General features: G+C 47.2%; 1 protein-coding gene across 11 annotated transcripts in view; it reads right to left on the bottom strand.

Annotated features, from left to right (window-relative positions):
- Positions 1-17775, bottom strand: part of PRKAG2 (protein kinase AMP-activated non-catalytic subunit gamma 2) — a 265070-nt gene that overhangs the window by 31125 nt on the left and 216170 nt on the right. For 7 of the 11 annotated variants that reach the window (XM_072776910.1, XM_072776913.1, XM_072776917.1 and 4 more), the window contains one exon: positions 8931-9037. The exons of 1 other annotated variant lie outside the window; for it this stretch is intronic. In XM_072776910.1, the coding sequence (XP_072633011.1) occupies positions 8931-9037 (107 nt within the window). The remainder of the gene's footprint in view (positions 1-8930; positions 9038-17775) is intronic. 3 more of the 11 variants (XM_072776911.1, XM_072776916.1, XM_072776921.1) reach the window with 1 other exon arrangement.

Here is a 17775-nt window from a genome sequence, read left to right as displayed (position 1 = left end):
GAAAAGTCAGCCCCAAGCTACAGGGCATGGAAGCTGGAACTGGGATGAACGGGGGAGGGCGGCGGGAGAGAAAGCAGATGCAGGGAGGTTAATGAGTGACAAAGCCTCATAGGGGTGGGGTGGTGGCAGGGGGTCCAGACCACTCCCTGGACCCTGAAGTCCCAGGGCCAGTAAAAAACAAGAGACTTGTTTCAGATCAGGAAAGAGCCACAGCCACCGGCTACCACCACCAAAGGACCATTTTCTGGAGAAACTGCTCTGTAACTGCAGTGTGACGGATACAGATGCCTGGGCGCCACCGATGAGAAAGATCAGTGAGGCCCACCAAGAAGCCCCCTGGTGCGTCCACATGCGGTCTTGGTGCGCACCCGTGATTACCAACAGGAAGCCAAGACTCAGCAGACCCCTGACAGGACCCTAAACGCGGAGGCTGCACAAGCTCTGGCTATAGTTCTATAACCCGTAGGGATAAGAAAACAAAACAAAACTTCCCCAAAGCAGAGCCAAAAGGCAGAGAGGGCAGCCCAGTGGCTCAGCGGTTTAGCGCCGCCTTCAGCCCAGGGCCTGATCCTGGAGACCTGGGATAGAGTCACACGTGCCTGTGTCTCTGCCTTTCTCTCCCCCACCCACCCTGTCTCATGAATAAATAAAATCTTTAAAAACAAACAAACAAGCTCCTACCAAAAAAAAAAAAAAAAGCAAAAAGAGAGACAGGATACAAATATTAAAGGGTCAATTCAGGGAGCCCAAGACCCACTCCTGGAAGTCCCAGAGAGAGGAAACAGTATGAGGATGATTACTGGAGATGGGACTCAAGGAACAGACCCAACAGGCATGGGCACTGGGTTCCAAAGGCATATGGTGTGACCAGCAGGAGGAGTACAAAGGGCACAATGAGGCACATTAGTATGAGATTCTGGATTACCAGGTTTAAGAGAAAATCTCCAAATTTTATAAATTTTATAAGAGGGAAAACTCTTATAAAGCTGGAGAATAGGGCAGCCCAGGTGGCTCAGTGGTTTAGCGCTGCCTTCAGCCCAGGGTGTGATCCTGGACCCCACGTCGGGTCCCTACATGGAGCTTGCTTCTCCCTCTGCCTGTGTCTCTGCCTCTCTCTGTCTTTCATGAATAAATAAAATCTTAAAAAAAAAAGCTGGAGAATAATTTTTAAAAATCACAACTGATTTCTCTTTAATACCTGCATCTAGAAGCAATGGAATGATGCCTTCAAAATTCTAAATAAAAATTATTATTTTTTAAAAGATTTTATTTATTCATGAGAGACACAGAGAGAGAGGAGAGAGAGAGAGAGAGGCAGGCAGGGACACAGGCAGAGGGAGAAGCAGGCTCCAAGCAGGGAGCCCGACGTGGGACTCAATCTGGGGTCTCCAGGATCAGGCCCTGGGCTGAAGGCAGTGCTAAACTGCTGAACCACCTGGGCTGCCCTAAAAATTATTTCGTTATGGAATTCTATACACAGCACTCTACACAGTGAGTATGAGACATTGAGACACTTAAAATTGCACACAATTACCTGCCATGCATCTGTCCCTGGGACATATGAGGGCTTCATTCATATGCTGGAGCCCTCACTCCCAATAGTGATGGCATCTGGAGGTGGGGCCTTCTGGAAGCGATTCAGTTTAGGTGAGGTCATGACGGTGGGGACCCCACGATGGGATTAGTGGCAGAGCTCTGGGCTGTGAGGACAGTGAGAAGACAGCCATCTGCAAGCCAGGAAGGGAGTCCTCCCTGGGGACCCCAACCGACCACTGCTCCATGCAGGGCTCACAGCCTCCCCACTTGTGTGAAGTAAATCCCTGCTGCTTACACCCCCCAGGCTGTGCTGGTGTGTCACGGTAGCCCAAGGGAAAGTCTACAGGAAAATCTGTTCCCCCGCAAAAGAGGGAACAAATCAAGGAAGCAGAAAGTATGTGTTCAAAAGACAGGGGCTGCAATGAAGAAGTGGGATGTAGTATCCCCGGCCTCGGGAGACAGCGATGAGCAGGCTGGGGAGCAGAAAGACCACGGACCCAAAGGAGTGGCTCCAAATGGACCCGAAAACGTGTCCGACAGGTCTGACCTCCCAGAAAATTCCATCAAGAAGTTTGGAAGGCGTGGAAAGGCATAGATGGTCAAAATAAAAAAAGAGTTCTAAACTCCAGGAGTAATACTGAATTGCGCACAAAGGGAAACATAAACATAACTAGTCTCCGCTAGGCTTGGCAGTGACTAAAACTGACAACTGTCAAAATAACGACAGCAGGCCAGGAAAGACTTCACGGCCACCAGAGCCTGGCAACACCAGAGAGGAGGGCACAAAGGAGGCGACACAAGGAGCAGGAATAGCTGGTTGCCAACCCGGAAGGAAAACGTGCCTGGGGTCCACACCCCGAGGTCATATGGCAGTCCAGTCTTCCAGTCCAGATTCCATAGCCGAACTGGCTGTTTCTGGGCCATGTGGCAGGAGTGTGAGGAATGGTGACAGAGGCTGCCGTGCTTTACTGTAAGCTTTCTTGTACTACCCTGACCCTTGAAGTCACCCACATCTCCTTTGAAAACCCACGCACGGGTCCCCAGCGTGCTGCACACTGCCTGTGGGGTCAGCAGGTGCCCTCCCAGGTCAGCGTGGGCTTGCTGAGAGCAGGGTTGCAGCCTGTTCGTCCTCACAGTGCTTTGCCCGCCGCCCCACCCCCGCTTTATTCTTTTCTGGAACACTGATATGCTGTCACGTCCTTCGTTCTGCATCCCAGCTACTTATTCATTGGTCCTGAGAATAATTTAGCTTGTTGAGGAATCTTTCTGGATTTTATCCTCAGTCATCCCACCTGTGAATGAGGTGATGCCATCAGCAGTCAGTATTGAAGTCACTGTCCCAAATGCTGATGAGCAGAGTTAATCCTATGTTGCTTGCCTTGGGTTCCCCAGAAAGCAGAGCCTGGCTCCCACGTCCTTTATCTGGGAATGTTGGGAACGTGACCCCAGGAGCAGGTGTGGGGGACAGGCGGGAAACAGGCCAGCAGGTGAGCCAGCAGGCTGGTGGGTGGCTGACAGGCCACAGGTATGATGAGACGACTCGATTCCCCTGGGGATCTTCTGCAGACAGTCCACCCTGTGGATGCAAGGTGGAGGTGTGTACCTGCTGGCTTCTATCCTCCGTTGGCTAAGGAGGCTGGAGGGGTGCTGGCCAGCAGGGCTGAGGCACCGCCCCCCACAGGACCCGTGTGAGGCGAGGGGTAGCCAGAGTCACAAAAGGATTTTAAAATGGTGCACAAGAGGCATCCAAGGCAATTGGAAACCCTGCTCCAGGCAGGGAGATCTAATCAACATTCTTCTGAGGTCCATGATGAGCCATTAATTCACTCCCTGAGCTGACAGCCGGCAGTTCTGCATCTCATCCATCAGGACACCATGCTGGGCTCTGTCAGCTGTCTAGCTGACACCCAGATGTGCCTGTCCTGCTTTTCCCTCACCTATGGAACTGTCCAAAAAGGAAATCGGGCTTGACCTCTGTGACCTTTCTTGTCGATTCAGGACAGGTTCCTGGAGATGACTGGAGGTGACTAGAGATGACTACTTCTGTTACTTCTACTAATAATTCATTCACACGTCTTACCTGGGACTGGCACCACATTCCCCACCCACAGGCTCCCCACCCCAATCTTTTCTTTCATCTCTAGCCTGGGGCACAGAACACTTTTCACAATTCCTCTGATATCACTAACAGCTTGGCAATCTGCTTTCTATGTCCTTTTATTACACCAGAATGTGATTCATCTGGGTCAGAAAGCAAACTGGTTTAGTGCAGACAGGCACCCTCCTGTAATCTCTACACCCATCTCAGGCTTCAATTTCCTCTAATCACCATTTACTGTACTTTTTCCATTTTCAAGATCACTTTCCTTGATAGGGAAAAAAAGCACAAAAAGAGCCAAAGAGTTTTACTTTCCCTCTATCAGCGGCACCTGCAGCATGAAGCCTGAGCAACAGGCCTGGTCTCCTCATTCTTTCTTGCTTTTATTTATTTTTATTTAGTTACTTTTTGAAGAGGTGGGGAGGGGCCCAGGGAGAGGGAGAATCTTGGCAGGCTTCACGCACCACAGAGCCCAGAGTGGGACTTGACCTCATGACTCTGAGATCATGACCTGAGACAAAATCAAGAGTAGGTCGCTTAACTGACAGAGTCACCCAGGCACCCCACCCCTCTTCTTGCTTTTAAAATAAGCAACCTTCATTTACTCTTTCATTTTTTTAAAAAAAAATTACATTGATTGAAATAGTCTGAGCAACAAACTAGTGATGGGTCATAACTGAATGGAATACATACATTCACAAATGTATACTGACATAAATGATTGAATAAATAAACTGGAGAGAAGGCACAATGTCTTTGCAGAGGCAACTAACTTAGGTAGCCACTGTGCCCTCAAGGAGGTGGAGCACAGCCCCGCACCCAGTGACTTCCTTCTATGAGAGCAGCACGGAAGTGGAGAAACCTGACGAAGACACCTCAGCCAGGTGACCCACGTTAAGGTCAACAGTGATGAGACGCTCGAATAGTACACACCCTTGATGTGACAGGATGAAATGGCACCTTATCTCTGTGGTCTTCCTTCTAAAACCCATAATCCCAGTCTGATGGTGAGAAAAACATCAGGTAAATCCCAACAGCGGGGTATCCTACAGAGTACCTGTTCAATGCTCCTCAGAACCGTTAAGGCCACAGAAATAAGGAAAGTTTGAAAAACTGCCACAGGCAAGAAGAGCCTAAGGAGACGTGATGACCGAATGTCACAGAATAACCTAGGTGGGATCCTCGGGTAGAAAAATCAGGTAAAAAGTCAGGAAATCTCAATGAACTATAGGCTTTAGGTGATAATTATGTGTCAATATTGGTTTGGGAATTGTGACCAGTGTTTGCCACACTGATGACAGATGGCGGGAATGGGGGAACCCGGGCGTGGGGTGCCTGGGAGATCCACACTCACTTCACAACTTTTCTAGAAATCTACAACTACTCTAGAATAAACATTCTAGTAAAAATAGTTCGTAGAGTATTGCTAAAAAAGTCATCTTGCCATTGTGAGGGAAGGCCTGCGTAATTCTTAATGCTACCCCCTCAATCTTGGGAAGTTTTGTTTATTTTTGAGCCTCTCCTCACTCCTGAAGTGTCACTGTTTAGAATTTGAAAGCACCAAAATCCTAGCTTTCTCTCAACTATCAGGCTTTTCTGGAAGGGCTGGGACACGCCCTCCCTCTCTACTCCCTTAGGAGGCTGCTGTCTCTCGGCTCGACCTTTCCTGTCTGGCCTGTGACCGAATCTCTGGACCAACCGTGCATTACTGTAAGCTCGATCGCATGGTGACCAACTGCGGTGACTGTCCCAGATGTGGCATCTTGGGGGCCATGCCACTACTATCTGGATACATACTTTCTCTCCATGGCAACTTACGAAGATCCACAGAAGCAGTCTGTTTGGACCTGGCACAGGACACTCACCATGTCCTGGAGGCTACGCTGCCTTCCTGCTCTCGGCTTTCGAGCATCTGCAGAGATGCTCATTTTGACATTCCACATGCCACATGGGCGCGCTACGTTGAGGACACTGTGCTGACTGGATCTAATGGGCATGAAGTAGTGATACTTCAGATGATGCCTCAGTGAGATATAAGAAAATCAGAGGGGGAGTTTCCAGGGTCAGGGAGGCTGGGAGCATTAGCAACAGCGCATTCAAGTTGTTGCTCTGCACACACCCTGCCAGCCAGCCATCACTAGGTAGGTCTTTCGGAAGCAACATGTACCACAAAGTGGCTACTCTGACACATTCACTGAATGGTCCATATAAGCAGAGTGACCAGAGCGAGGGAAGGCTCCTTGTCCACATGGGCCTATCACCTCAAAGTCAACACCAACACCAGGGATCCTCTATGAAGGCCCATGGCACATGTCCAGGGTTAAGAACAACAGCAGCAAAAACCCACACCTTCTTTTGCAGATACCTTCCTTCTGAGAAACAACTGCTGGCTGGCTATAGGGCCCTGGTAGAGCTGGAACCAACTGCAAAATGCTGAGTGACTCTGCAGCCTGAGTGCTCACTGTGCCCGGGTGTCACCTGCCTGTCGGGCAAACTGCCGGGTGTGCGTGGCAGCCAGGGCTCAGCTAGTGGAAAAGGTGGCTCAGGGACTGGGCTTGCACAGGGGCCTGTGAGCCCCCTCTTGTTCCTCCCATGCCTATAGGGGTGCTCCTTCAGATGGCTGCTGCTGGGGAAAGAACTGGCTGGCTTCACAGATGCTGCTCAGGGCAGGCTGGCCCCAGGTGGGGACATAGCTGTGGTACCCACTGAAAACAGGCAGCTACAGGACCCCAGGTGGGCAGAACTGCAGGTGGTACAATTGGTTTCCGCTGTCAGGACAGGGGGACAGCCAGAACACAGATGGAGGCTGGTGCCTGGTTAATCTGAGTAGGAAATGGGAATTTTGGGCAGCCCGGGTGGCTCAGCGGTTTAACGCTGCCTTCAGCCCAGGGCGTGATCCTGAAGACCCGGGATCGAGTCCCACATCGGGCCCCCTGCATTGGGCTCCCTGCATGCCTGCTTCTCCCTCTGCCCGTGTCTCTGTCTCTGTCTCTGCGTCTCTTATGAATAAATAAAATCTTAAAAAAAAAAAAAAAAAGAAAGGGGAATTTTGCCGAACCCAAACACAGGAGGCTGAGCCCGCCTCTCAAAGACAGAAGCTGGAGGCTGAAGCTACGTCCAAGGCTGTTCTTTCCCCTCATCTTTCATTCGCCTCTTCTCCTACGTCTTTCATTCGCCTCTTCTCCTACGTCTCTTCTAGTCCTCTTGGTTTCTGTGTGTCTAGAAGTCAGGGCTCTGACACTTTGTACCCTCAGGATAACATGGTCACAATACTTGTATGATTCTGCAACTTGCTTTTTTATTTAAAAACATACTCTTGACAAATATTTCTTCTGTTCTTCTTAGTGGCTGCAAGAAGTCGTATTCCATGACATGCCTATAACTGGGATTTATTTCACCAATCTCGAGATACGTAGGCTGTTTCTGGTTCTCTGGAGCCCCATGCTGTGTTCTCTGCTTGCTTTCTTCACTCTCGAGATGCATCAATGACTACTGCAGTCTATGTCTAGAAAATACACCTTTCAAATGCATGTTTAACTTTGCTCTACCCACAATAACCCTTGCCCCCTATTTCCCTGGTAACAAAGTTTAGTTCCTTCAAAGCCAACAATCTCACAGGATTCAGGACTTCCAGGGGATGATGCAAGCACAGCTTAATTAAGGCAGTGATATTACTGGATCAGCGACCTCCGACAACCCACAAAACATCACATTTTTCATGTATCATGCACTTCGGGTAAATTTTAAATTCGGAAGGAAGTCAATTCCATGGCAAGGGAAAAGCTGAGTAGGAGTGAAAGCAGACATGGGTCTTGCCAGCCATCACTTTTCTATTGGTGGGAAACCTAGCGTCAGGAGATCTGGTTCTTAAGAAAGTGATAACCCTTTGGGGGAATGGGAGTGAAGGTGAGATGGGTTGATCTAGTAGTTCTTTACTTTGGGAATTGAGAATTTCTAGCTATTTTACTGCTGAAATCTATGGTTACAGTTGTGAAGACCGTATTTCTTGAAGTTACTATCTGTCAAGTTCCCTATGTATTACTGTAGTGGATGCTTTCTTGTTGTGTCAAAGAATCAGAGAATCTGAGGGGTTTAGAAGAAACCTTGAAGGTTACCTGGTCTGAAGTAAATTTAGCTAAGTCATAGGGTGTAAGGTCAATTTACAGAAATCAGCTGTATTTCTGTATGATGACAAAAAAACAAAACAAAAAACCCCACCACAGCTGGAAAATAGAATTAAACAAGAACAAAGCTGTTTTCACGTTCCCGAGAGTCCTGTGTAGCACACACCAAGTGCAGGCAAAGTGGCTTGGGGAGCCCAGATGTCCTGAGTGGCCACAGGAGCAGCTGCAGGAGGGACAGCAGACCAGGCTGGGGGACAGGTGAGGACAGGCCCCGGAGCATGGGGCAGAGCCAGCTGAGTCTGGGCATGTATCTCCCAGGATGAACTGAGAGGCTGGGGTGAGCTCAGAACGGCACCTGCCCCCACCCCAGTTCTGCCAAGAAGCCAGCTGAGGCCATAGTCTGTGGGCCTTCACCTGAGTTCTACCCTGGCAGGGCCTTTCTGAGTCCTCCCTGGCCCTGCAGGGGGTCTCCCAGGGGCACACCCTAAAAAAGCACCCACTGTCCAAGAACTCCTGGCTCAGCGGCTGCTTTTGGGAGCAAAAGTGAAGCTACTCCTTTGTACAGATTTATGTACAGAGACACTAGATACCTGTGTGTATATACATGTTTATTACATCGGATGTAACGTGACTGTTATGGTGAATATATCATTCAGGACTTTCTATATATGATTGGTAGAGAATGAGCTGCAATAAGCACAAGTTTAATGCCAAAGTGATCAGGTTCAAATTTTTCTGCTAAAAGAGATCAATACAGTTCTTTCTCAGGTCATCATCTACCTTAGTCATTTTTTTCTTTTTAAACAATACGATCTCAAATTAATTTATTATATATTCTACTAAATAACTAAAAGATCAGGATATACTGAGGGAGACATACAGCTCAGGCTCTAACGTCCAAGACAGATCCCATTACTCACCAGCTCTGTGGGTTAAGTTACTAAATTCTAGAATTTGTGGGCTTAACTTTGTGATTTAAGTCCTTTGACTCCAGAACGAGTTTCCTTCTCTGGAGAAAGAGGAGAGTGACAGCACATTCCTCCCACGGGTGGAGACAAAATGCAGACAAAAGCTCAGTGTGACACCTGACATATGCAAAGTGCTCAGCAAGCATCTGCTGGTGTCACCCGTGTACAGCATGCCAGCAGGTCGTGAAAACCGTGCACACTTACTTGTAAAGTAGTATCAAAGACCACAAGCTTTGAACTCGTGGGAACGATGTCATAACACTTGTGTGACCTCATGAAGCGCATGTAAACACCACTCTCTGAGTCTTCTGCTAAAAAGGAAAGAGAAAAAGGCATATATCAGCAACAACCAAGGACTTGCTATCAGCTGGAGAGGGCGTACGAGAAGCCGGCAGACTTAGTGGATGCTGGGACGGGCTTCGCGAGAGCGAGAAGGCAAGAGTGCTCACGCGGACTGATTCTATTCCACATGGCTCTGGAGGCCCTCGCCCGGACAGTAAGGAGACACACAGGTGTACAGATGGAAAAGGAGGTGGCAAAACTGTCTTTACTGGCAGACCATATGATTTTCTTACATAGAAAAGACCAAAGAATTGACAAAAAAGCTCCCAGATCTAAAAGAAATGAGGTGAGCCAGGTCACAGAATGCAGCATTACTAAAAACAAACACATAATTTATAAATAAAATATGTAATTTACATAAATGCTCAATGGAAAAATGGATCCACACAAGGAGACAAAGCACTGAAAACGGTAACCATGTGAATACACGGGTTATTTAAATCTCTGTAAATGTTAGTGGGCAGTTGGCAATGATCTAGGGTGGTCCAGCATACTGATAAGTGAACTGTGTGGCACCACCATCCATCTGATGGTATAGAAATCTATGCTTAATCTAGGCTTCGTCCTCGTCACATCATCTCCTTGGCCCTCACAGGTTTATCATGAGGTGCTGCAGGGTTTAACACAAATCTCTCTTTAATCCACCCACTTCTCTACCTCCAGGGCCACTGGCCTGGGTCCAATGATTGCCCCAACTTCCTAACTGGTCTTTCTGCTTCCAAGCTGTCCACACTGCATCCAGAATGCTTTTGCCAGATGCAAATCTGATCATGTAATGCCTCTGCTGGAAACAGTTGAACGGCTTTCGAAAAAGGCTCCTGGTGTGGCTTGGGGAGCCACACCCAGCCTGAAGGTGTGGCCACTCCAATGCCCTAACCTCACCTATCCAGTGCCCGCACCCCAGTGGCCTCCAGCTCCAAAGTCTTCACTTGGTCCCCTGCTGAATGCTATGTTCTCTTCTTCCAAGGGGCCTTCAACTACTGTCTCCTCCATCTTCAACACTTGGTCCATCTCTTCATGGTCCCATGAAATCCTCCCGTGGTAGACTGTAGCTCAAGGACGAGACTGAGAAGCTGTGGAACCAGAATCTAAGCCTGGTTGCCTCTTAATTCCAGAGCTACATTCTCGCCCACCACCCCCGCCTGCAGTGGCCTAACTCCTAAGTGGCTTCAAGGTGGAGCACAGAGTATACTACCTCCAAGGGACTTCGACAGCTTCCCTTCGCCCACACTGATCTGTACACTTTGGGAAGATGGAGATTACCTGGGAAATATCTGGGGAAAAAAATTACTTTGTTGTATTTAGTAATCACCAAAGTAAGTATTAAATAGCATGACACTCACCAACTTTCCCAACTATGGCAAGGGGCTCGTTATTCTTTGTAGGTCCTGCTACAGTCAACTCTCTGTATGTGCCACCTGGCTTGCCAATTTCATGACAAACTATGTCTTTATTTTCAATCCTGGCCATTCTTCCAGGTTCTGGAATTCATAATCCTACTGTTCCAATCACCTCCTCGCCCGTTCCCTCCTCAAGTATCTCCCCTCCTGCTCGTGGAATAGTCAGGGTTGGTCTGGCATCCATGAACTTCATCTCTCCGCCTCCTGTTCCCACATCTAGGCAAACAGCTCCCTGCGAAGTTCCTACTGTATTTAATCTCGCTTTCTTGTATTTGTTCGTTCTGTTGTAACTTAAACATCCTTGCTTTCTTGTCCAATTTCAACCCAACCTCAAATGCCATATTATCCACAAAAAAAGTGAATATGAGTGCTCACTTTGGGCCAAGCATTTCATACCTTATACCTCCTTTAATTTACATAACAACGTGGAGGAGAATGCCTTAACTTCTTCACTTTATATGAGCAAACTGAGGTGAGGAGAAGCCGAGGAGCTGGCCTAAAGTCATATGCTCAGGAACTAAGGTGGGATTTAAATCTATATCCAGAACCCCAACACTTTCAAGAGACTGGGCAGCTTCATTTATGCACGCATATGCGTCTGCCAGAGGCCTGTGGAGTGCTAGCTCTATCAGGCACTGTCCCTGGGGGTGACACGGAAACGTGAACAAAACAGGCACGGTCTCTGCCCTCCAAGCACACACACTGGCAGAGAATGAGGGCACCTGGATATATGCCACGTGGCAGAAGCCCTGGACACGGGCAGACACAGGCAGACATGAGGTGGACACCCTGGACACGGGCAGACAACCAGCCCTGGGTCAGAAAGGCAAGGACATCTCATGACTTCCTCCTCTGAAGACTACTGACTCCACCCGTATTTCTCATCAGCTGTCATTTTATAGCTCATTCACGGCCATTTGTGTAGCTTTACTTCTTCTCCTTCTGGGCTGATCACTTCTCTGAAGGACCAAGATTTCACGCTCTGCTACATTAATTAACTCAGTAACTCTTTATTGCATCTGGTTTCACTGTGGGTTCTCCCAAAGCTGGTCAGTTTGGATTTGTATGATGCTTCTCTCATGATCTCAGTCATGGGGTCATGTGTTTTGGGAGGGAGGCCACAAGGTAAAGTGCCATCTCAACCCACCATATCGAGAGAATGTGCTGTCAGCATGACTTACCACCTGGGTCACCTGGCTCAGGCAGTGTCTGTCAGGTTTCTCTGCTGTGGAGAGACTTTCTCCTCCTTCCATGTGGCAGTTTTTGCAAAAACGTCACCATGTGTAGTCCATACTTAAAGGGTCAGGAATTATGCTCACCCTCGTTGAGGGCAGAGCACCTACATAAATAATTTGAAATTCTTCTGCCTAGAATTATCTAAATGTATCAGTGTGGATTTATAATATTTATTTTAGACTTTGAGTTACAACCCAATACTATGTGAAGATGGGTCAGGAAGCCCAAGGGTGTCCCCTTGCAGTGGCTGACAGATCTGTGCATGGCTGGGGAGCACACTCCAAGTTCTGACAGCCTTCTGCCCTGGCTGTGACTTCCTGTAGGTACCCCCAGGACTTCCTTGCTCAGACACACGGCCTCCATCTCATCCAGGAGTCTGTGGAGAGCTGGGCCCTCTGGGGTCCCCTCTGGGAGAGTTTCCTCAATCAGCGATGCTGGGGTGAGGGGACCTCTCTCGGTCCTTGCCTGAACACACATCAGTCTTGAGTAATGTCTATCACCACCATCTTACATTAGCATGGTACTTCTGCTACAGCTCACGAACCAGGAAAACAGTAACAAGTTATTAACACAAGTCCATTTGTCATTCAGAATTCCTTAGTTTTTATCCAGGACGGCACATAACATTCAGCCTGGCTCCTCGGGCGCCTCTTGGCTGAGGCGGTTTCCTAGACGTTCCAATTGTCTTGATGGTCTTGAGGAATCCCAGGAGGCACTCGGGAAGGAGCCGGTTGATTGGAAAGTCTGACATGCTCCTCACAACTGGACTGGGGGTGTGGGGTTTGAGGAGGACCTACAACATTTTTTTTTAATGTAAGAAACTTGACCAAAGAAAGCAAAATGTTAAATCTGTAAAACAAATGATAATAAAATTTATTTTGGCCTGTGATAAGGAGAGAGATGATTACTGTAGTAAGAAGACAACGTCAATCACAAAAGTATTAGTATTTTAAGTTAGGAAAATAAAGTGAAATATTATCAACTGTCATGGCTTCCCTATACTGAGTATCGGCTTTCTGATTGTATGTGGCACCATCTGTATTATTTTCCCTATGATGAAATCTCAAATTACAACTGCAGAATGATATGCAATGAAATAGAAAATAATAACGTGGAGTTAAGCTAAAAACAAAAAAAAGAAAAAAAAAAAAAACAAACCAAACCCCAAAACCATTCAACAATAACAGGTTGTTTGGAATGTGTTATTAAAATTCCTGAGAACACAAGAAGTTCAGACTCCCCTTATTCAAAGGGTAACTGGGGTTAAGATATTATCAGTGTTCCATTCTTGCTCCTGTTTTATGTCGCTGGACAGAAGCATAATTAGAGAGCATTACACAGGCAGTGAAATCTCACCACCCCTCCAACAACATGCGAACCCACTGCTGGTTGAGGCAACTGCTAACAAGCACTATTGGGAAGTAGAAAGTATATGTCCGAAGTGTCTCATTTGTGAACGTCAGCAAAAAGAATCAGAAAAATGCAGCATCTAAGTTTTAATGCGAACAATCCTATACCCTAGGTGAGGATGCGTGGAAGCCAGCATTTCCCTCAGAGAGGATCTGACCACACCCCACCTGCCCTCCTGGCCTCCTCTCCTACCCGTCCCCCGAGTCGTCCACTCTGAGATTGCATGGAGACTTCCTTTTCAGAGGAGTTTTTGAAGTTTGGAAAGTTCAACTTTGGGAATGTGCTCCCTGGGTTTCCGCCTCTGCTCTGCTCCTGCTGTTCCCTCTTCTAAGAGAGCACTTTCCAGTCCCCCACCAGCTTCTGGAACCCCACCTGCCTTTTCTTAGCAGAAGAGTGGCTCCCCAAAATACATGCCCAGCTGGAAGGTCAGAAGGAGACTTTATTTGGAATAAGGGTCTTTACAGATGTAATCACAGTAAGGACCTTGGGATGAGATCAGGCTGGATTAGGCCGGGTCCTAAATCCAAAGACCTCTGATCTTATGACACAGAGAAGACGAGACCCAGAGAGAGGAGGAGGCCACGGGATGACATGACGAGGCAGAGGCTGAGTGACGCCGCCGCCACGGGCCCGGGGATGAGGCTCCAGAAGCTAAGAGAGAGAGGCAGAGCACACAGATGCCCCTCAGAGGAGGGGACTGCCACCGTCACCTGGAATCCAGTTCTGCTGTTCGAAGCTGCCACGTCTGTGGGACGTGGCGATGGTGGCCTCGGAAAACTGATGCAGCCTCCGAACTGAGTTCAAAGGCCCGGACAGTTTCCTGAGGAGTCTTAAAGTCAGAAGTAACTGCTCATTTTGGCATTGTCACTCGTGCTTCGGGAGTAATTCGGGTCTGGAGTCATCGTGTGCCTTGCACCAAAGTTACAGTCTGCTTTCCTTTTAGATGGCAGCCTCCTGAGGCACTGGCCAGGCTCCCAACCCCCAAACTCCTCGAAGGTGCTGGCACGAGCTCACACCTGCTGAGTAGCAGGCAGGTCAACGAAAGGCTTGTAAGGAAAATGCAGAGGGCCGAGTAGGAGTCCGGGATTCCTGTACTGTGTGTGTCTGTCCTTCCAGAGAAAAACCATAACACGGGATCCCTGGGTGGCGCAGTGGTTTAGCGCCTGCCTTTGGCACAGGGCGCGATCCTGGAGACCCTGGATAAAATCCCACATCGGGCTCCCGGTGCATGGAGCCTGCTTCTCCCTCTGCCTGTGTCTCTGCCTCTCTCTCTGTGTGACTATCATAAATAAAAAAAAAAAAAAAAAAGAAAAACCATAACAGAGGCCCATGTTTAAAATACTGGTGAGTCTAGATTCAGTGATCAGTAAAGAAAGTTTATAGACCCTTGTAAGACTGAAGAATTGAAAATGGACATTTTTTTTGGTCATAGAAAGAATACATCTATGTAATGGCCCCATGTAATTTTTTTTTAAAGCACAACATCATTAATCTAAAGCTTTGAAAGTGTTTGCCAGCATATTTTATATTGAAACTATTTCCGAATTCTCTTGGACAAAAAAATATAACGGAGTTGAATACAACTGCAGAAGACATTAAAATGTTCACACTATTGTATATATTAAAACCTGAAAATACAGCAAAACAACTTGATGAATTCACATTTCAGAGATAATCTCTAAAGTCATAAATCATTTTTTATATAATCTATTTACACAGAATTTTAATTTAGAAGAATTTGTAAAAGAATGAATTCTAAGACGGTGTGAATCTTTGGTATTTCTAGCCTTCACTGTATGAAAACCAAGGACACACTGTCACTGATAATTAGTCTAAAAAATGGCAGGATGAGGTGGCAGGTGGAAGGTGCTGAAAGGCTGGCTGGGAGTGGCTCGCAGATGGCTCACTGGTGGGGACGGGAGAGAAAGGAGCAGGGGCTGGTTCCAGTGACCTCCTGATTCCCGAAGCATGTGTCACACCTGTAGCACCTGCTAGGGTTCATCCTGCCTGCGCTGGGCCAGTGTCCCTGCAAACTGCTTGACTGATTCCAAGTCGGGGGACGTAATTCAAGCCCGTACGGGAGACTGACTGCTTCTGTTGCTCTGCTGTCATAACTCAGCTGTGGGCATCCTCCCTGGCAAACGAAAACCGCCAGCCAGTTCAGACTTTATTATTGTGGGAACTGGGGGCTTCTAGGACCGAGGGAAGGGTGGGACCCTCAAAGGGACCAGTGGCCTCTCCTCGGGGGCCGGCTTCTCATGCCACTTACTATCTAGCCACCACTGAGAAGAGGCTCTGCTCGGCAATGGCCAGCAACATACACCCGGCTCCACCCCACATGTTGCCTCCTTCATTTACCATGACTGAACACTGCTCTTAAGTCATCACAGGCCAGAGCAACAGACCCAACTCACGTCTCAAAGAGCGGAGTGTGCATTTTTTAAAATGAGATTGATTTTAGAGAGAAAGCGAGAGCACACAAGCAGGAGGGACAGAGGAGAGGGAGAGAATCTTAAGCAGACTCCACACTGAGGTAGGGCTTGATCTTATGACCCCAAGATCACCACTTGAGCCAAAAACAAGAGTTGGATGTTTAACAGACTGTACCACGCAGGCGCCCCGGGATGAAGACATTTTAAAACAAAATCCACACATCACCTCAAACTTCACTTACAACCCCAGAAACCAAAATTTTGTCCCACTCCTTATTTCCAATCCTCATAATTTTAACTTAATACACAGACATTTCATTGAACGATCCATGAACGTCAATTTAGTTTTTTAAAGATATTTTTATTCTTTACATTTTGAAACACATTTTCTATATACTTATGGTGTCTTATTATTTTTTTTACAAAACCACTTAAAACAGTTGAGCAAGAAATAACCAAAAACGGGAACATAGAACTTTACACAGGAAAGCCCAAACTCACAGTTTTCCTAAAGTGCTTAGAAACACGAATGTTAACAAAGTCAATGCTTAAATATAATTTTACAGGTATAAGGTTTACCCACTTATTGGTGTTTTCCAAGAACTAGGATCTTGTTTTTGTTAAGAGGCAGCCAGATAAATGAAGTGCGTTAGATTTTTTTCTCTCTATGCTTTTTACATTTGGTTTTGCGTGTTCTGGCACAGAATCCCCACCCACCAAAAGGGAAGCGCATTGGCTTTCCCAGGAAGGGCGATCAAAGACTCAGTAGCAAAGAAGTGTGGGTAGGTAAAGGCACACAGTCTTCTCAGCTCAAAACTGGCTGCAATAAATGCCTAAGGGCCGTCACAAAGCTGTGACCTTGCAATTACATGTGATTCCCATTCATTTTAAAACAGCTTCGCGTCGAATTCTGGGACCACACGATTGAAGCGTCCACCCTAGCCAATGTTCCCTTAGGATACAGGCCATTGAAGCAGGGTGAGGCTCAAGCCCCTGGGCCCCTGGTCCGCAGGGTGGGGCCTCCCTGGCAGGGACAGTGCCAGCAACCCCCTCACAGCTGCCCAGGGGCTTCTGCAAGTAGGTTTCCAGCAACTTAAAGACGTTTTTTTCTTCCTTTGGCTTAAAGATTTTGTTATAGAAATATACGTTGACCTTGATCGACTGCTATTTCGATATCTACAGAGATGACCAGGGCCCTCGTTCCTTTAACCTGCAGATGTTAATTCCTTGATGATTTCTTTTTTTTTTTAATTTTTTTAAATTTTTATTTATTTATGATAGTCACACAGAAAGAGAGAGAAGCAGAGACATAGGCAGAGGGAGAAGCAGGCTCCATGCACCGGGAGCCCGACGTGGGATTCGATCCCAGGTCTCCAGGATCACGCCCCGGGCCAAAGGCAGGCGTTAAACCGCTGCGCCACCCAGGGATCCCTCCTTGATGATTTCTTTTTTTTTTTTTTTTTTAATTTTTATTTATTTATGATAGTCACAGAGAGAGAGAGAGAGGCAGAGACACAGGCAGAGGGAGAAGCAGGCTCCATGCACCGGGAGCCCGATGTGGGATCCGATCCCGGGTCTCCAGGATCGCGCCCCGGGCCAAAGGCAGGCGCCAAACCGCTGCGCCACCCAGGGATCCCCCTCCTTGATGATTTCTTAATAAACTGCAGTCTTCTTGCATTCCCAGAACAGCATGTAGGTTGGTCACTGTGCAACCTGGGGCTCCTTCTGCTGATGTTGATGCAGGGGCTCTGCCCATATTTTCAACTTAATCATTTGTTTTCTAATTTGTGTGCCATCCTCTGGTTTGGATGTCAGGATCAAGCTAGCATTCCAGAATGAGCTGCGAACCCATCATCTTTTTCTAAAATTGTGTAAACAACCTACACACAAACTGTTCCTTGAAGGCTTTACAGAACACACCCATCGACAGGCTGAACACCGGGCCTCTTTTGCAGGGCAGAAGGAAGCCGAGGACTTTTCATTACCTGTTTTTTTTTTTTTTTTTTTTTAAACAGCTTGGTTATTATTCCATGCCCTTCACCTATTTAAAGTGTACGATTCAACTAATTTTAAATTTCTTTTATGGTTGAGTTTTAAATTTATTGATACAGTTTGGTATACTCAAGTTTCTTTTAATGCTATTTCCTAAATCTTTGCATTTTTTAATTTTTTATTTGTTTTATATTATTTCATTTTATTTTTTAAAAGATTTTATTTATTTATTCATGA

The sequence above is a fragment of the Canis lupus genome, chromosome 15, assembly GCF_048164855.1.
Source record: "Canis lupus baileyi chromosome 15, mCanLup2.hap1, whole genome shotgun sequence".
Lineage (NCBI taxonomy): Eukaryota > Metazoa > Chordata > Mammalia > Carnivora > Canidae > Canis > Canis lupus.
This window is presented reverse-complemented; position numbering and strand designations above follow the sequence as displayed.